General features: G+C 46.5%; 1 protein-coding gene across 2 annotated transcripts in view; it reads left to right on the forward strand.

Moving 5' to 3' along the window:
* Positions 1-18718, forward strand: part of LOC138580843 (ras-related protein Rab-35-like) — a 226381-nt gene that overhangs the window by 181317 nt on the left and 26346 nt on the right. For both annotated transcript variants that reach the window (XM_069651707.1, XM_069651706.1), the window contains 2 exons: positions 6964-7087; positions 9746-9870. In XM_069651707.1, the coding sequence (XP_069507808.1) occupies positions 6964-7087; positions 9746-9870 (249 nt within the window). The remainder of the gene's footprint in view (positions 1-6963; positions 7088-9745; positions 9871-18718) is intronic.

Here is an 18718-nt window from a genome sequence, read left to right on the forward strand (position 1 = left end):
TGCGGGGGCACAGGGAGTCTTGGTGAGTTGAAAGGATTCCCAAATGTCATAATTCTGTGCTGGCTCCATTTAAAGTTGGTTTCAGTCAAACCTACAGCTTTTAATGTGCTTAATTTTATAAAATGCAACATTTCACCAAACCCCTACCACACGTCTATATTCTCAACATCTGTAGGTTTTCTAATCCCGACTCTCTTTTTGTAGAAGAAAATGAACACACCGCAGCAAAAATGCAAATCCGTTTTTCTTTCTATACTGGAAATTGCTCTTCTCATATTAAGCAGTTCCCCAGTTTAACAAAAGTTGCAGATTATTTTCTGTGACTTGAAATGTTCATTTTAGGCATCGTCAATTATGGTTTTGAGTGGCTGCAAAACAAAACCTTGCACATTTTGTTTGCGCGTGTGTTGCCCAACGGCTGTGCACAGGAGGCAGCTTAAATATTGTTTTTAAAATGATGCTTTGGTATGCATCTTTTCTGATAAATCAGACTTACAAACAATCTCAACCAAATTAGCCTACAAAGAATGCTTAACGCACTTTATGGCTACGCAAAATTAAACAACTTGAAAGCCTACAAGGGAAAAACTGAGGTGATGATGTTCTCCATGGGGAACAAGAAATCTCGATTTAAATGGTGCTATGTTAATGAGCCCCTGGAAGTAACCAACCATTTTACATTTCTAAGGGTACTGCTTTTTGGAGAAAAAAAAGTAAGGGTGCCCAATGCTAGCCCTCTGTGGTACAAGAGATGGCTTTATACCAAAAAGGAGGCCAATTCTATGTAAATATGGTTCTCACTTGTCCCAATCATGGAATATTCTAAAGCCAAGGTAATACCAAGTATAATCTATGGTATGAAAACCAAGCTGGACCTAGATTGGGGGATGTTGGATATCCTTGAAGCAGGACTCTGGCAGAAAGGTTTTCCTGGAGCCACCATAAGTTTCAACTAGACCTTACCTCCTTGAAGATCAGAGAGCGCTGCAGTGCCCTTTTACTGCTGATGAAAATAAGGTGTCCACCTCCGGATTCCTTATTTTGTGACTTGAAGGTTTTACTCATAAAAAATAAGTGTAGATATCTGGGGTCCTGGGCCCACAAATGTGAGTTGCTTTTGGAGGAAGTGAACAGGACTGTTGATCAATTGGAGGTGAACATGGGCACTGTGAAACAGACTTTGTGGGATATGGACTGGGCAGTCCCCTGTATGGAGCTAAGGAATGCAAACTGATTGAGGATTGTTGTGATAGGTTTCTTGTTTGCGTTCTCCCGTGACGGTCAGGAGCCCTTCAAGTTTTGGGAATGACAGGGAGAGCATTTGAAGAAGTGAAGTCCGCGGTGCTGTAGCGACTCCCCGGTGCTCCAAGGGGTTCTTTCTCTCATTAAACGTAGCATTAGTTGTACCTGCTTGTGGCCTCATATGTATGTCCCATCTCAACGGGGATCTAAGCCTAAACGCAAAAAACGAGGCATATTGCCTACATATTTAGAGAAATGTCCTTATCATAGCTATGGAGCACAATTTAGGAGGTTCAGGATCAACCTGCTACTCATGAGAAGTGCTTAACACAAGCAACAGGCAGGACTATCCCAGCCTTAATTTCACTTCTGTAATAATATTGAGGCCAACGAAACACTTAAGCATATAGTGTGCAGTTGCCCATTCCTCTATGCTACCCACTCTCGCTACGGAGTGGGGAAGAGTGCCATACAGGAATTCCTGGCTGGGAGCTGGATATCAATTCCAACGCTGTTTTGTGGGTAACCAAGTTAAATCCATAATCATGGTTTTAAGGTTTTGAAAAGAGATTGGATTAATTCATAGTTGAAGTGGTCCTACCGAAAAAGATTTTATCTTAACTTTGAACACGTTTAGAGTTAATGTTGTTATATCTATAAGAAGATTTTCTCTAAATGTCATTGAAATGAAATTGGTGATGGCTTTAGTTGGTTATTGTTCTGTTCCTTTGTGCGCTAATCTTAGCATCTTAACTGTAGACATTTTGTTTTTTTACTGTTTTGATGATGAACACGTGGTACATTTTTTTTCTTATTTTATTTTGTATTATTTGAATATTTTAAAACCGATTTGTGAAAGGTTTATATGTTGAAACCATAGCACAATGATACAAAGAAAATACTACACCTTTCAAATAAATGGCTTTGTTATAATTCTTTTATGGTAGAATTTTATTTTTCTTTATTTATTATTTTATTTATTTGTTTATTTGTAGAGCGCCGAACTGCTCGCAAGCATCGAGGCGCTTACATGGAGACGTGGACAAATAGTGGGGACAAACAGTATACAGGACGATTCATTACATATAGGGGTTGTCCATCAGAGGTCGTAAAGCTATATCTCAAATTACTTAAAAAGCAAGGTTTTAAGTTTTTTACGGAAGGAGAATAGATTTGATTCCAGTCTAAGGCTAGTAGGAAGTTTGTTCCAGAGTGCTGCCGCAAGAGTGGGGAAAGCTCTTCCCTAGTTCTTTTTTTAATTTAGGAGTTGTTATCAATCCCTTGGCTTCAGATCTTAATGTTCTGGTAGGGTTGTAGGGTGTAAGTTTGGTCTTAAGGTAGGCAGGTGCTTTTCCATAGAGGCATTTATGGGTTAGGCACAAGGACTTGAATTGTACACGGTCTTCCATTTTTAACCAATGTAGGTCGCGTCTGGCTACGCTGATGTGATCTCTCCTTGATTTTAGTTTGAATTCCCAGTGTTCACAGCATGCACCCCCTCCCACCCTAAACTTTAGATGTGCAAAGTCCCCACTGTTAAAGCGTTCATTGACGGAATAAAACAAACAAATCTACAAATACTAAGGACTGCTCCCAACAGGGACGTTTAACCGTGACTTGAAATGGCTGCCATGTGCGACTCCCTTAAGTATAACTGGTGCCGTGATGTGTGGGCTCCACGTCCTGAGCAGTTGATGGGGCTAGCCAGTGCTTAATTTGTAAAAATAAATAGTTCAACAAAATTAAAAAAAATTACAATCAAAAAATAAATGTGGGGCTATTTTCGAACTCCCTTGACACGTAACTTGCCGTTATAAAGACCCTTGTGGGTCGAAACACGCGTCGCCACCTTCAAGCAACAATGAAGACCCAATGGCGAAATCCTAGAACAAGAGTGCTCTTTCGTTATTGATTGTGACACAGTATTGCTCGAATTGAAGAAATTCTTGTAAACCTTATACGGAGGACCGATATATCAAGATTCCCACAAGAATTCCTTGCTCCCTCCCTTGGGGCACATGAGCACTGCCCCAGGGGAATCTCACATCTGGCAGTTTACCGTATCTTTGCTCAGTATCCCCATGTTCCTTGTGCTCTTACTTGTTAAATGTTTATTAAACACGATCATTAGCATTTTGCTCTGATTCTATAGGTGTTTATTATGTGACTGGCAGTTACAAGAATACATTTGCCAAAACGCCTCATCATAATCAAACCGAACCTGAGACTTAAGTGCAGGGGACTCAGTAATGAGCGCCAGGGCTGAGCGCTGGCCAACACCCCCACAAATTGAGGACTGGGGCTACCGGTGAATGCCCTCAGACTCTGCAGTTGAATGGTTAACCTGTTTCTCCCTAGGCTTCCCAGCCCCCATGCAAATCAATGGACGAGTGTGCTGTACATTATTTGCTGCTGAAAGGTGTCTGTCTGATCGCTGGGACTCCTGCGTTCTGTGGCTCGATCGCTCGAGACGCCTTTGCAATTTCCCACAGCAAAAGCCATCTTTAAAACCCATCCTGGTTTCTCCTTCTTTAAGGATTCTCTGTCCAATGCGGGAAGAAGTCTGCGCACGCAGTTTCGATGTTCGGAGAACAGCCACTCTGAGGAGAAGTTACGACACAAAAAACGAGTTATGCCTTTTTGCATAGCCTTTGTACGCCATGCAGCAATGGTCCAGTGAATGCATTGCATACGTAGACCAAATGCAAAGCTCTGCGTGCTTTCGCCCAGGCTCCAGTTGGGAATCTCAGTTTAGCAGAGGCCCACAGATGCCCTCGGACATTATTAAGCGCAGCATCGCTAGATTGACTGACTGAATGGGGCACTGCTCATTTGCGACCACTTGCACACGTTCTGCAGCGTGCTGCTTGGTTGGGTTCTGCAATGTTGGGCAAGACTGGCAAGCCACGTTCACATAGGCACTTTACTCCGCAGAAGGAGAGGTGTTCATTTGGAATTCAGTCATGAAATTGGTGCTTTTTGTGTTTCGGCAGCTCTTAATGAATTTCTGTTTTCCAATTGTATCTGCTGCCCATATACCGGTCGTTCGCGCTGCTTGCAAAGTGCCCAGTCCCGGAGTCCATTTTGGAGAAAATTAATTAGTGTTTTGACAAGTTATTATTTTTTTAATGCAACCCCTACTGGATTTGTAAAGGCTTTGCTAAAAGATTTCATGTTTACCAGCTGCTATGAAGGCCTTTTCATTTACCTGAAGGAAAGGTGCCTTGACTGGGAGTCGTTTTTGGAGGAAATAATTTCTTTCTCTCCCACTTGCTCCACTTTCGACCTAGACCATTTTACCCGTCGCCCCTTCTCGGCCTCTTCAGGTCCCACCACGCAGAGGGCATTCTGTTCCAGTTATTTTAAGGGAATGGACCTAAACCAAGTAACGGCTTATTGTCTGTTGTTCAGACGCTCACCAGGAAGTTTGGCTCGGGGATTTTGGTCCCTTGCGCTCCTCATACTTTTCCTTACATCTTTCTCTCTGCCTTGGTTGTGTTGGTCCAGTCCGTGTTGTACTAAGAAAAGATTTCCCAGTAAACATCGCCCCCCCCCACCGTTAGGTGTCTAACTGTTATAGGCAGCTACATCTTAGGTAAGTGGTTGGGAAGCAGTGGTACACTATGCAGAATATTCCCAGAAGAGCTCAGCAACAGTCTGGGAAGGACCCAGTACCTACAATGCCCTATGGGTCCCCATCAGGCTCCACTGACTGACTGGATACCATTCTAGATTTTCTCATCGGGACCCCATGTACTGAAGTCCACCCTTACATGGGATTGTCCTTGGGGTCCCCCCACTGATCTCTACTGCACTACCAACCATTTGTGTTCACTCGGGTCCCTAGAGTGCTAGATCTTTTGGTCCGTTGATGTTTGCATCATTGGCCTGCCTCCTCAAAGAGCCGCTGCTCGCTCTCAGCCCTGTCGGGTGGCCTTACTGTGGCATAAAGTGCTATAAAATCAACAAGCTCTTAATGTAATGTGGGGACCGTCATGAAACACACGGAGCCCCTGGCATATAAACAATGAGCTGCTCACCAACTGTACGCTCTGGCAAAGGTGTAGTAGCACTGCAAAGTCATCGGTGACCGCCCTGTGCTGTACGTCAATTAAATAGCTGTGGGATAGATGGTTGTGGGTCGGAAAAACGGTCCAACGCACAATATTCCAACAACCAGCAGCACGCCGGGAGTCCTGCGAGTTGCTCATCAAAGCCTCTATCGACTTTAAAACCCTATCCATTGCCCGCCGGTGCATCTGTAATGTAGCCCCTCTCTACTTCAACACCACCATCTCTAAAAGCCAACAGAATCGGCTCCTTAGAACTTCCATCAGTATCTCTCTGGTCACTCCCTGATTCAAACTTGCCAGAGCAGGAGGCGTGAGCTTTACTGTCTCTGCCCCTACTCTCCGGAACTTCCTGCCGCCGAACATCACTAATGGACCCTCTTTTGCAGCATTCAAGAAACTATTAAAGACTTGGCTGTTTGATAAATACGACTAACTGCACCAGACGGGGCCTGCTACCCTACCATCCGAAGCAGCCTGAATTTCTAGCTCATGACTCTCCGCTACTGTGTCCTCACTCGTATATTGTTTCCCCTTCGTTCTATCTTGCACTGGTACAAACGCTATGATACCTGTGGGTTTTGGCGTTAAAAAAATGTTATGGAGATTGAATTTGAATTTTGATTGTAGAATTTAATATAAACTTCGTTAAAGTTCTTTATGAACTAAAAATAAATATAAATAAATAAAATGTTATAAATAAACCTAACTGAGCCACCATAACATTCCATCCCAATAAGATCTGAAGCCCCTCGGGTGGCCATTCGTGCATGACCTGTCCACTGCATCCATCTTGCACACAGTCCACTCTGGGCTCTGTCCCCTCCGACAGCTGGTTGGGCAAAACAAGATGTTTCCATCTGGGTGCCCAGCAAGCTACATCTTTCTTTTCTTTTTGATATGGAACTGATTGACCTAGAACAAGAGGAAGGTCTTCAGGAGTAAAGGTTTTCAGAAGTAAAATAAGAAAAGTATAGATGTTCATAATTCTTCTGAAAGAGAATATAGTGAATTGAAGGAGTGAAAACAAAAAATAGCTGTGGTGTAGGAGCAATTCAACCCATGTCCCTCTCAACATGCCTTCCATGGTGGATTAAACTGGTGACCTGTTGTGCCAACTAGTACCTTTTTTCTTGAAGTTCATTCTAGTGTATCGAAGAGGTGGATTAAGCAATGAACAGAGTAAGTTTTGATTAAATTCCAGGTGGATGCTGTATAATCTGCAGCGCCTGGGTCCACGCATCAAACTTGAGTTTAAGGGCTTAACACACCTGTAAATAATAAATTGTACAACAGTTCTCGATTGCTAAACAATTGGCCAAGATTTTGGCATCCAGTGGTTATGAGGCCAGGAAAAAAAACACGGTTTTGTAAGAAAGGGAGTGTAAAACTGATTTTGAGCACTTGTTTGCTGTTAATGCAGTTTCAAGGGAGAAATTGACAATTATGAAATTGATAACTGGACATTCGTAACCCAGCAAATGCCATTTTAATGTTTTCTAATACTTGGATCTGTTTCTGAAGGACAGCATTAGGGCATTTTTAATGTAATGTATTGGAAGGCCCTGCCGCCCCCTGACTAGCTCCTCATTCTGAAAGTCTGAGGTACCTCTGGTATCCATGGTGACTCACACTCCATCTCTCTCCATAGGGAGCTACATCACGACCATCGGCGTGGACTTCAAAATCCGGACGCTGGTCATTAACGGGGAACGAGTCAAGCTGCAAATCTGGGACACAGCGGGGCAGGAGAGGTTCCGGACCATCACCTCCACGTAAGTGCAACATGGAGGCCTTGGAGGGCGGGTGGGGGAGTGGTAAGATCTGTCACATCGGGAACAAAGAAATCCAAATTTTGGAAAGCTACGTCCCCTGCACACTTTCCATAAGGCAGTAAGCCTAAAAGATATAATGGCAGGTCTGTCTGGTTTAGGAAAGACTTTTTTTTTAAACACATTCAGTGTTTCAACTTTAAAGTGACAGTGTTCTGTAATCCAATACATTCAGAAAATGACATTCAATAATTCAGTTCGTTTAGGGGGAAAAGATGTCTTCTCCTTTTTATTATTTTCAGGTTGGCCCAACGCGTTTCGAGATTCATATTCTCTTCATCAGGGGCATATATTTTCAAATGTCTGATTAATTTCTTGTAGATCAATGTGAGAGAATTTTTTCATGCCCCTGATGAAGAGAATATGAATCTCGAAACGCGTTGGGCCAACCTGAAAATAATAAAAAGGAGAAGACATCTTTTCCCCTAAACGAACTGAATTATTGAATGTCATTTTTTGAATGTATTGGATTACAGAACACTGTCACTTTAAAGTTGAAACACTGAATGTGTTTTAAAAAAAAAGTCTTTCCTAAACCAGACAGACCTGCCATTATATCTTTTAGGCTTACTGCCTTATGGAAAGTGTGCAGGGGACGTAGCTTTCCAAAATTTGGATTTCTTTGTTCTCTAGTATATTTCAGCCTAGGTACCAAGGCTGAGTCTTTCTCCCCTGCACCTTACAATTTTGTTTAAGTATTCCATCGAATACGAGTCAAAAGGTAATTCTTGTTAAATTTTACTGACAATCTGGTGTGCAAGTGTATTTCTGTGTTTTGGTAAGATCTGTCACATCCACAGGAGTCCAAAGTCAAAAGACAGGAGAGGTTCAGTGTGACCTCTGTGATGCAGTGCAGGAGAATGCAGGTGAAGGGAAGGTTTAGGGCACTCTGCTACATGAGTGACGCATGGGTGAGTGTGGTCTGAAGTATATGCGTTGCAGGAAGCTCTCCGCGTGATTAAAATATGGGACACCGAGGCCTAGGCATAAGCGACAATGAGTACTATCCTAACTTTTTTTTTCTCTTTAGTGTTTGTGTTTGCATGTCTTGCAATAAAGAACTGCTCTTGTAGACCAGTTGGTGGTACTCTTCAGGATTACAAGGCCTCTGTGCAGTGCAGACCCGATGCACTGCGCTATCAAACCACCTGTATGTGGGGTTATATTGGGAAGCCTAGAAGAGGTTCCTCGTGGGAATGCAGTGTGATAGGGATGCATGGAGCTCGAGAGGTTGACACCTTCACATCCACGGATATGTAATGCAGTGTACACCTAGAGAAGCGGCGGGCAGGAGAGGATCAGGAATATTGCCTCTGCATGGGGGCATCATGATAATCTTGGATAGGGTAGGAGCGGTCCACACATTTCATCTTTGCCAGTCCACCACGTCCTAACCTGCAGCACCCACTGCTCTAGCCTGTCCATCATAGATACCGGTTCCTGCTCTGAGGCGTAGCAAGTAGCCGTGCTTAGTGAGCTTATCAAAGAGTTTATTGGTCAATGGACAGATCATGTGACTCCCACCTGCAGCGCAGATGATGAAAGAAGAGAGAAGTCAATTTCATATCAGTAAGCAGCCTAAAGCCACCTGTCACAGGAACTGAAATCCCTTCCATTTCTGTGTAGAAGCAAGGATGTCTAAGAGACCTGATATTCCTCCCCCCTCGCCCGGGCACCAGCTAAACCACTACCATTCCAAAAGCAGACCGCTTGATTCCATCGTATTATTTTTATTTATTTAGTTAATCACCCCCCCCCCGCTCCCCCTCATCACTCCACCCTTCCCTCCTGCAAATGCATTGAAGCCCCCAAAAGCAACATTCAGAACTTGCAAAAAACCCTCACAAGTATTTGCAGACTGTCTCTTATTGAAGTCTTTGGGGCGCAGGGTTAGTAGCTGCATTATCTACTAGTGCAGTTGCCACCCAGCTTTGACACCGTTTGGCTTTAATGACACTGGATGCCAGTATAGCAGGATGGTTTTTTGTGTGCATTACAGCCCCAAAAGTTGGGATTCTAGATCTTTCAAAGAGAGTAGGTTTCCTATGAAGGTAACCTATCGCATGAGGGCTCGGAGATGCCTAAGGAACCGATCCAACAGCAGTGGCCAGTCCCATAATCCTACCAGCACTCTTGTTACCGGACAGGCACACTACGGGTCTGCTTGCCGGAGTTGCTGTGCCCGGCAGGTCTAACCCTGCCGGGCACAGCGGCCACGGTAGGCAGACCATCACGGAAGCACCGGCACCGTTCATAACGGTGCCGGTGCTTCCTTGGTCCCCACTCCCATAGAGTCAGACTTCCCGGCTGCCGGGGTTGTAATACCCCAGTGTTATCGGGAACTCGGGTGCCAGTAATTCTTTTGGGGTCTGGCAGCAACGCTCCGGTATTACCGGCAGGGTTACCACCAGACCCGTAATGAGGCCCAGTTGAGCAAGACATTTGTAGCTAAAATTACCTACAGCTCTGTTCAACATCGTCTTCTTTGGAAACTTTGCATTGTATTTATGAACCTGTGACTGCTTAATGTGTTGTCTCTCTGAGCTCTCTCAATTCGGCTCTTGCCATTCGCCCTCACGTTTTTTGTCTTCACTCCTGCAGGTATTATCGTAACACGCACGGGGTCATCATAGTCTATGATGTCACTAACCCGGGCTCCTTCGTCAACGTCCAACGCTGGTTGCATGAGATTGGCCAAAACTGTGACACAGTTTGTAAAATCCTGGGTGAGTCTCTGCGTGTATATTTGCAGTTTCTTCCATGTGTACACTTGCCCGCTGGGATTTTCACCTTTAGTAAGCACACGTGACCCACAGTCTCATCCCTCAGCGAGGACCTGCAATATTTGAGACCTCCACCCCACGCTATCACCTACTCTTTGGTACACCCACAAACCATCTGACCATCTGTGACAAAATGACTACTGTTCTGAAATTAGTAGTTGTTTCTAAACTCCTACTCGGCCCCACACTGCTACTAAACCAGCTGTGATCTGTCTTAAAGGTGAAACATGCACAACATGAATGGTATACTTCCTTCACCTCTAGTGGTAGCGTGGGCCGAGGGTAGGTTGTAGTGTTCAGGAGGGGGTCTGAGATAGCACAGAAGTAGACCAAACAGCAATGGTATTGTGGGACCAAAATAAAAGGAATGCTCAGTCAGTTATCAAAATATCTTTAAACTAATAATGCACATGACTAATAAACACTAATCGCCCACCCTGCAAGAGAATGCAGAGTTTAGAATGAAGGGACACTCTTGGTTTGAATCCATGTGTAGACGGGCACTATCTTACTGCAGCAAGTGTTAAGAGCAAGGTATTTTCTTAAGGTTAAGAAGTGAGCCTTTAATGTAATTTGAGCCTTATAATGCAGGGCGAGGGCACAGAGCCCCATCTGTACCTTTTTTTAAATTTGTTTATTTAAATTATTGCTGTTCAGCGTTGAAACAGGTATCTGGGTGATCTTTGTGCAGAGCTGGTGAGGTCAAGTTGTGGAGTAGCATAGACTTGGCATTAACTACGCGATTCAGCAGCAGTGGCATTTGCATGTCGAAGGTGCTGGGAAACGGGCATTCTTGAGTTGGCGGGCTGCAAGACTCTGCAGCGCCAATGTGAAGATTTGCCTTTGGTGGTGAATCGGTTCAGCACATTGCATTGCATTGCACTGCAGTGGTGACAGCTTGTAGCCTGAAGAAGCAGGTAACTAGTGTGACAGGGCCTCCTGCAGCCCCTGTCAGGGAAGGGCTGAGGGCCCAATCCCCCTCGCCTTTCGCAGGACTTGAATGAGTGCAGGCCGCCTCCCAACTCTTCCTTACCTGCTGGTGTGGAGGCGATGAGGCTGCCGTAGATGACCGTTGGAACCCAGGAGAGAGCAGTGCAGCGGGACAGAACGTACACTGCAGGGTGCGATGATGTGGCAAAACAGCGGCCACTGGAAGATGCAGTGTAAAAGAACACCACTACGGGATGTGGCAACCAGGACACCACCAGTAGCCACCACAGAGGAGACACCACCACTAACGCACCAGGGATTTTTTTAAATAAGAAATGTAGGCCTTATAAAGGCCAGTATACACCACTATAGGGAGATTTGGGACAAAGCATGGCCTGCAAGCAAACCGGAGCAAGGGAGCTAAGTTATTGGACTAGGTAAGCAGCCAATTCTGGGAGGGGATGGGGTATTTAAAGGGAAGCCTGCTGCGTATGCGGTGCAGTGTGGGTTGGTTTGGTGAGGACAGCAGATGTGGAGGAGGATGCCAGAGAGGCCAGAGTAGGTGAGAGCAACAGGACTGCAGAGGCTATTGGAGCGGAGACAGAGGGGAGACAGATAGTAGCAACGGCTGTGAAGAATAAGACGGGGAGGACAGGTAGAGTGAGTGTGTTCATCACAGAGGAGGTAGAGTTAAATTAGTAAGAGTGACAGGCAGTGGGACAGGACTAGTGGTAGGCGTGGAGGGAGAAAGATGAGAACAAGAGGACACACACGAGGCAAAGATGAAGAATAGGAGGAAGGAGGAAATGAAACGACAGAGGTAGCAGGAGGAATCGATAGTAATCACTAAAAGGAGTTGACAACTAAGAGTGGAGGCGGAAAGCTGGAGTGAGAGATTGGAGGTACAGTAAATCGGAGCTAGGAGAACGTCTTAAAGCCAGTGTAGTAAAGGGTTTGGTAAAACAGTGTATGAGAGACAAGAGAGTGACACCAGGTGGAAGAAGGCACCACCCCTAACTCCCTAGAACACGGGTTAGGTCAAGGATCGACTAGAAGATCGTTTGGGAGTTAGTTAGCCATCATCTGAAGGAAAGCACCAATAGAGAAGCCAGCACAAAGTGTCAGAATTCCTCTTCACTGGTTGACCCCGTAGTGTAGAAGAAGAATTCTTCCCACCAATGTACCCCTCTGAATGGTAACAATACACATACAAAGGGATCAATTAATTGAAAGATGTTTGGATATCCCTCCGAGACCACCGTAGCAGAGGGATTCCAGTGTTGATTGCACACGGTAAAGGTTCGTGATGAAAGAGAGAGAAAATTTCCGTCTGAGTTAGAAGGAATATGAAAAGTCAAAGTGTTTTACCAAATGGTGAAACAACTCCCGCGATGCAGCGGACGCTGTCCCACGGAGCAGCGGAGGCTGTGTCGCTGGACGTCGGAGGCCTTCCCACGTTGCTCCCGCGGCGCAGCTGAGGCTGTCCCACGTTGCAGCGCAGGCTGTCCCGCGGCGCAGCTGATGCTGTCCCACGTTGTAGCGAAGGCTGTCCCGCGGCGCAGCTGAGGCTGTTCCACGAAGTAACAGATACTGTGTTTAACAGTACAAGAAGTAACAAGAAATAGCAAGAGTAACTGAAGTCAACAACTTCAAAAGAAATCCTTTAAACAATCCGGGTCAAATCCATACAAGCAAACTTAGACTGAGGATTAGGCAATAACAATATCCGTGGGCAGAAGGCAAGGGTCGAAAACCAGTAAATCACTGAAGCACCAAAACAAACTAGGAATATCCAAAAGCAAGGTCGGTTAGGGAAGCAAGGGCTCAAGATACCAGATAAACAAGCTGCAAGGTCAGTAAACAAGTAGCGCCAAAAAATGCTTGATCAGAAGCACTGAGCAAGCAGGGGGGTGGGGTTAAATACCCAATATCACATGATCACCGCCGTGAACCAGCACGCACGTTGCGTCTCCTTAGCAACGCATTGCTAAGCTTCCATGGCAACCTCCAGCCGCCTCGGAAGACCGAGGTTTGAGGTATTCCTCCCCGTGAACCACTACACAAAGTTTGGCTGATACCCGTGTTTTTTCTGGTTGCATGAAAAGTACGTACACCATTCCGAGAACCTGCGCGCATAACACAAAGACAGATGGGTTATTGTTGGTGAGAACGAACATCCCTGCTAAGGACTCCTGGGCTAGAGAGGGGTTAACCAGGTGGGAAACGGTGATGGAGGCCCCACACCAACTTCCTTAAGAACCCAGTGGGCCCTAAAAACCTATTTTGGCACCGACAGTCACTTGGTCTGCTGTTAAGTCAATAAACACCCTTGCACTATCCGACTGTGTCCATGTGGTTATTTGTGGCGGACGCTCTGTCACACCAGACAGGGAGTGTCAAGTTGGGGATGCTTGAACACTCAGCAGGTCTCTGATGTGGAGACAGGGGAGCTTCAGGGTCGATTGAAACTTGGACTCCGGCAGTTACGCTTCAGCAGTTTGGATGGTGTTGAAGGTTCCCAAACCGGTGTCAAGTGGTTTGGAGATACAAAGAATCACTTTTTTGGTTCTTTGGTTGCTGGGTACCCTGGTCAGGGTCTCCATGGAAAATAGTCCTGGTGCTACAAGGTTGCTAGACAGCCTTTGCCAAGGGCTGCCACTTCCATTGAGCAGGTTCCTGGGATCTGTGGTCCATTTGCTGTAGGCCTTGTCCAGCCAGCAAGTTTAATCCTGGCGGCTGTTTTTCTTCTGCCTATTGGTGTTGTATCCTGGGTGCTTTGTCTGCATGATGGTGGTGTAGGGATGGGGGCGTGAGGAGAGGGAGTGGGTAAGGGTTAGGAGCCCTGGGATTTTCCAAGATGGTGGGGCCCTTCTGTGGACTGGTGCTTCTCTCCAGACTAATCTAACTGTGCTCTCTTCTCCAGGCTGTCTACATCAGAGTCTGTTAATTACCACCCTGGCAGAGCCTGTTGTTTGATGCACATCCCCCTGCCCCCTGGGGACAATTCCTATGTTGCTTGAAGGTGACAGGGAAGACTTAGGTTTTTGCTGTGGCTGGACCCACATGGTGTGTTTTGGGTAAAACTCTGCCCCAGATAGTGAATACACAGGAAGCCTGACAAACGCCCCTGAAACCAAGCTGAAACAATTACACCAAGAGGTTTTGGCCAGTGTAATTGTGGATTTCCAGAGACCACAATGCCATACCCAGACATGGCTTCTATGTGTTATTAATCAACTGCCACCTGTCCTGAGGAGTACACAATGATGTTAAAAAGGGGCAGTCCTTGGCTGTCGGAACTTTGGGTTTAGGAGGTGGTAGGTTGTCTGGGAATGCGTATGTCACTCTGTAACTGGCATGTTACCAACTGCTGGGCGGCTGGGTGTCATTTGACTGTCTCTAGAGAGTTGCATTTTTGCTCTAAATTATTTAGCAGGGAGCACCAAGAAGTGAGGTCAGATTAGCATATCTTGTTTTCAGAGATGGAATGACGGCATCATTTTACATTAAAAATAAAAATGGTGCAGGCTAATCCAACTTGACAGATGGGATTCCCCTCACAGCTCCACTTTATGCAAACGCAGACTTTTTAACCCCCTGTACCAGTATGCCCCTGCTATGCATCACTCTGAGCCCACCACCGCTGCAGTCTCCTCTCTGTACACACGAGACCTGCAGCCTCATTCCCAACAGCCATGCAGGTTACTCTGTGCACAGCGGTACATTTCAAAAATAAGTTTGTGGGGTGGAGGACATGTTCGAAAGTTCAACAGAACACCCGTAAATGAGGCTCAATGCTTTTACTTTTTTTTTTTTTTTTTAGTACAGTATGATTAATGGAATTAAATTATAGAAGGACAATGGTTGGTCTTGTCATGACTAAACAGGATATTCTGCTGTAAGAACAACCTAGAGAAATCGGTGTTGGGGTACACTAAAGAGTGACAGATACCCTGCTTATTAGCGATACCGAAGGACTCTAAGCCAGCTCCAGGCAGACCACATTGAGTAGGCTGCTGGTCACGTGACCAGGCCCTGCCACTTAGTTGCTCCGCCCAACACTTAATCAGTCCGGCTAAAGCGTCCTCATTGCCGGAGTCCTCCACAAAGGGCGGGCAAAGACGAGGACCTCACCTGCTTGTGCCTGTTCAGGCCTCATAGGCTGTGGCACTGGCACACGGCACAGACCAACACCCGTACTTATAAACAGACCCCTTTTCCAGAGGTGAAACAAATGATCCCGAAATTGCTGCGGCCACCCTGCTCCTGGCTTGAGTAGACACGAGCAGTGTCAGCAAACCACCCTCGATAGTAAATGCCCTGAGGATGATGGAATGACCTGAATTCGGTCAGATGTACCAACCGTGGTATTCTTAATAAATCATGAATTTGTAGGTCCTGAAGAAAGGTGCAACACCGATAATAGCCACTGAAACCGGTCGACCAGAGTAAAAGAAGTGATGTCCAACTAATAACTAAACACCCTGTTCTAATGTTATGTGTATTGTTTGTGCTTACAAAAATTCAGAATTTGAATTCAAAGAGCAGGATTATTGAAGTAATATATTTTCTGATGTTTGTTAATCTGCTTAGAATCACATGCTGTGCATAGTCCGACATCCAGTGGTCACTGCAGATTATTGCATTTTGTTTTTCGTAGTCGAAAAGGGGACGTCGACAAAGCGTGTCTGTAACACTGTCCCTATAGTGATGTGCGGTGTACCCACAATCCCTCACGCGTTGAGATCCCTCAGATTGTTTTTTTCCGCCCAGATATTGGTCGCCTTTACGCAGAGCTCCTCGAGAGACATTGCAAATTCATTTACTCAACCTTTGGTCATTATTTATTAATATATATTTACATAAAATCCCTCCCTCGACGTAGCTGCAAAGCCTTTTCTCCGCCGAGTAAGAACTTCGATGGCAGGGACGAGACGGAGGAGATCCTTCGGTGCTGCCGAACACGTGGCCTGGCCTTGCCGGCCATAAGACAGTAGGGAGAGTGGGGTCGTGGGACATTTCTTGTTTCTCTCTGAGAATACCTTTCCTTTTCCCCTCCCTTTCCCTTGGGGTTGTTATCACAGTGAAATATTTCCTCTGCTATGGAGAGGACACCCTTTAGGTTTTGCCCGCGTTGCAAGAGCAAGTTTACCTGGAAAGACCAGCATTAACGGTGTAACCGATGCTTGCCCCTCGACCACAAGGAAGACGGCTGCGCGGCTTGTCAGCTTCTTAAGCCTAAGACTTTAAAGGACCGCAGGGTCAAAAGGTGGGCGGCCTACGCCATGTCGAGGTCCGATTCCTCACCCGCCGCTGCCATTGCAGAAAGTGACGAGGAATGTGATAACCCAACATCTGTTACGGAAGTCGTAGACCTTTCTAAGGAGCGCTCACGCTCCTCGTCTGTCCCTGGCCCCCGACAAGTTCGGCTCATGCCATGCTTATGGGGGTGAACACCCCAGCGACACTGACGCACACAAAAAACACTCCCATAAACACATAACCCACGGCTCTTCTTCGTCGAAGACGAAGAAACCATCAGCGCCAACGGAGACGCAGGTTCCACCGGCGTCCTCAGACCGTAAGAGTCTTAAGCCCCCCTTGCAACCGCAGATGCGACCAGCGACTGGGCTTCCCCCAGATAAGGGCGGTACCCCCAAACCGCCAGACGAAGCGCTCCATCAGAGAGTGCCCGTCGCCGTAGAAAGCGTGACGCCCGTAACGCCAATACCAGAGCCCTCCCCAGACAGATTAGTCGTCGAGAGCCTGGCGAGGATTGTTTCCGCCGATAGCCAGAAGCGGACGGCGAAAGATATGCTGAATACCGCTCAGAAGGCTAGAGAAACGCTGAAAAGGCCTGAAGGAAGGAAGGAACTGCCCCCTTCATCTAAAGGGACTCCTGCCTACCAAAAGGCTTTTCATACGGCGATAGAGACCTTTCTTCGACGTTATGGGAGAGGTCAAAGCGTTTTCAGGCCAAAGACACCCTCCCCCCAGACCGCTCAGATGTACCCCATGAGACCCTGGATAGACTCCAGTTCTGTATGGAGAAGATGGAGAGGTTTATGGAGACTCAAAACCTACCACCACCCAAGAGGGCAAGAGAGGGACCTCAGATGGACACCAGGGCTAAATTCCCTAGGCTGTTTAATCCCTCACAAGTGGATGTAAATTTATATGACCTCACTGAAGAGGACCCCCACTTTCAGAAGGAGGATGAATTTTTAGGCAATGACGAGGAACAAAACCTAGAGGAAGAGGGTTTTGAAGAAAATCCAGATATAGGTGGGAGGGGCTTTGGAGAAGACCCAGAGGAAGGTGCTTCACAGCCCTGGCAGTCCCCATCAGCGTTTTCAGACCCTGATGTACTAAACCTGTCCCCTCCCGAGGACTCACCTAATAGGAACACGTCACCTATAGACGATCAACCTACATTTAATGCAGCAGTACATTTCGAAATAGACACTGGGGAGATTTCTCCTGACATTGACTTTGTGGAGAAGGTAATCAAGGAGAAACGCCCTGTCAGCCAAACCATTCCCCTCCTCGCCTCAGTAAGGAGACGAATTATCCTTTCACTATCTACACCCGCGTTGGTCAGAGGGGTCAACCCGAGGATAGAAAAACTATTCAGTCCCTCCCCTTCAGACCCGTTGTACGTCAAGGGCCACTCTGTACCAAACTCCCTAGTGGTGACAAATGCAAGGAAAAGAGCAGGGGGCCCACTGTACCAGCGAAGCACCACCAGATAAGGAGGGCAAAAAATGGTATGCCCTGGGGAAGAGGATCACAGCCTCCGCTGCTTTTTCCGCAAGGATTGTAAACAATTCCTTGCTAGCAAGTTACGCAGACGCACAATGGAGCAAGCTACGTAAGGACGCCGAGGAGGTACCGGAACACCTACATACACGCCTTCTGGCCACGATTACTGAAGGGACCCTAGTCAACCAAAGCATTGTGAAACACACTCTGGATGCTGCAGAAACGGCTGGCCGTTCCCTAGTCCAAGGAATACTCCTCAAACGCCATGTCTGGCTGCGTAATTCGGGGTTTAAACCTGAAACACAAGCATCTCTAATCAACAAGCCTATAGAAGATGCCAACCTCTTTGGAAAGGCGGTTGATGAGGCACTAGAAACGGCAAAGAAAGAGTTTGACACCATCAAAACCCTAGACCAGATTTCTAGGCCTCCTAACAAACGTGGTTATGGCAATAGGCGCTTTTTTCGAGGCCATCGTCAGCAGCAAAATCAGCAGCAACAATACTCTGCAAACAACTGGTCCTCTAACCGAGGCACCAGTGGACCATACAACCAGAGAGGACAACGCCGTGGCAAAGGGAGAGGTCGGGCTTCTACCCCTAGAGGTTCCCAAGCCACCAACACCAAATGACTCGAAGATTCGGGTCCCCTCCCATGCATCGCCGGTCGGGGGCCGTTTAACATCCTTTCTTCCAGCATGGGAGGGAATAACTTCAGACCGCTGGGTACTATCAACCATAGCCCGTGGCTACTCTATAGAATTCAACAGTTCCCCAACATACAGACCCCCAAGGGGACGACGCATGACACCAGAACACCTCGCCATCCTTCTACAAGAAGTGGACCAGCTACTGGAAAAAGGAGCTATAGAGGTCGTGCCTCTATCTCAGGTAACGGAAGGTATTTATTCAGTTTACTTCCTTGTACCGAAAAGGGACTTAACCATGCGCCCTGTATTAGATCTGCGCCCAGCGAACAAATTTGTCAAACCTCAAAAGTTTTGCATGGTGACCTTACAGGAAGTGATCCCCCTGCTATCACAAGGAGATTACATGACAACACTGGACATGAATGATGCATACTTTCATATTTTAATGTTG

Source organism: Ambystoma mexicanum, chromosome 3p, assembly GCF_040938575.1.
Source record: "Ambystoma mexicanum isolate Mex_15411 chromosome 3p, UKY_AmexF1_1, whole genome shotgun sequence".
Classification (NCBI taxonomy): domain Eukaryota; kingdom Metazoa; phylum Chordata; class Amphibia; order Caudata; family Ambystomatidae; genus Ambystoma; species Ambystoma mexicanum.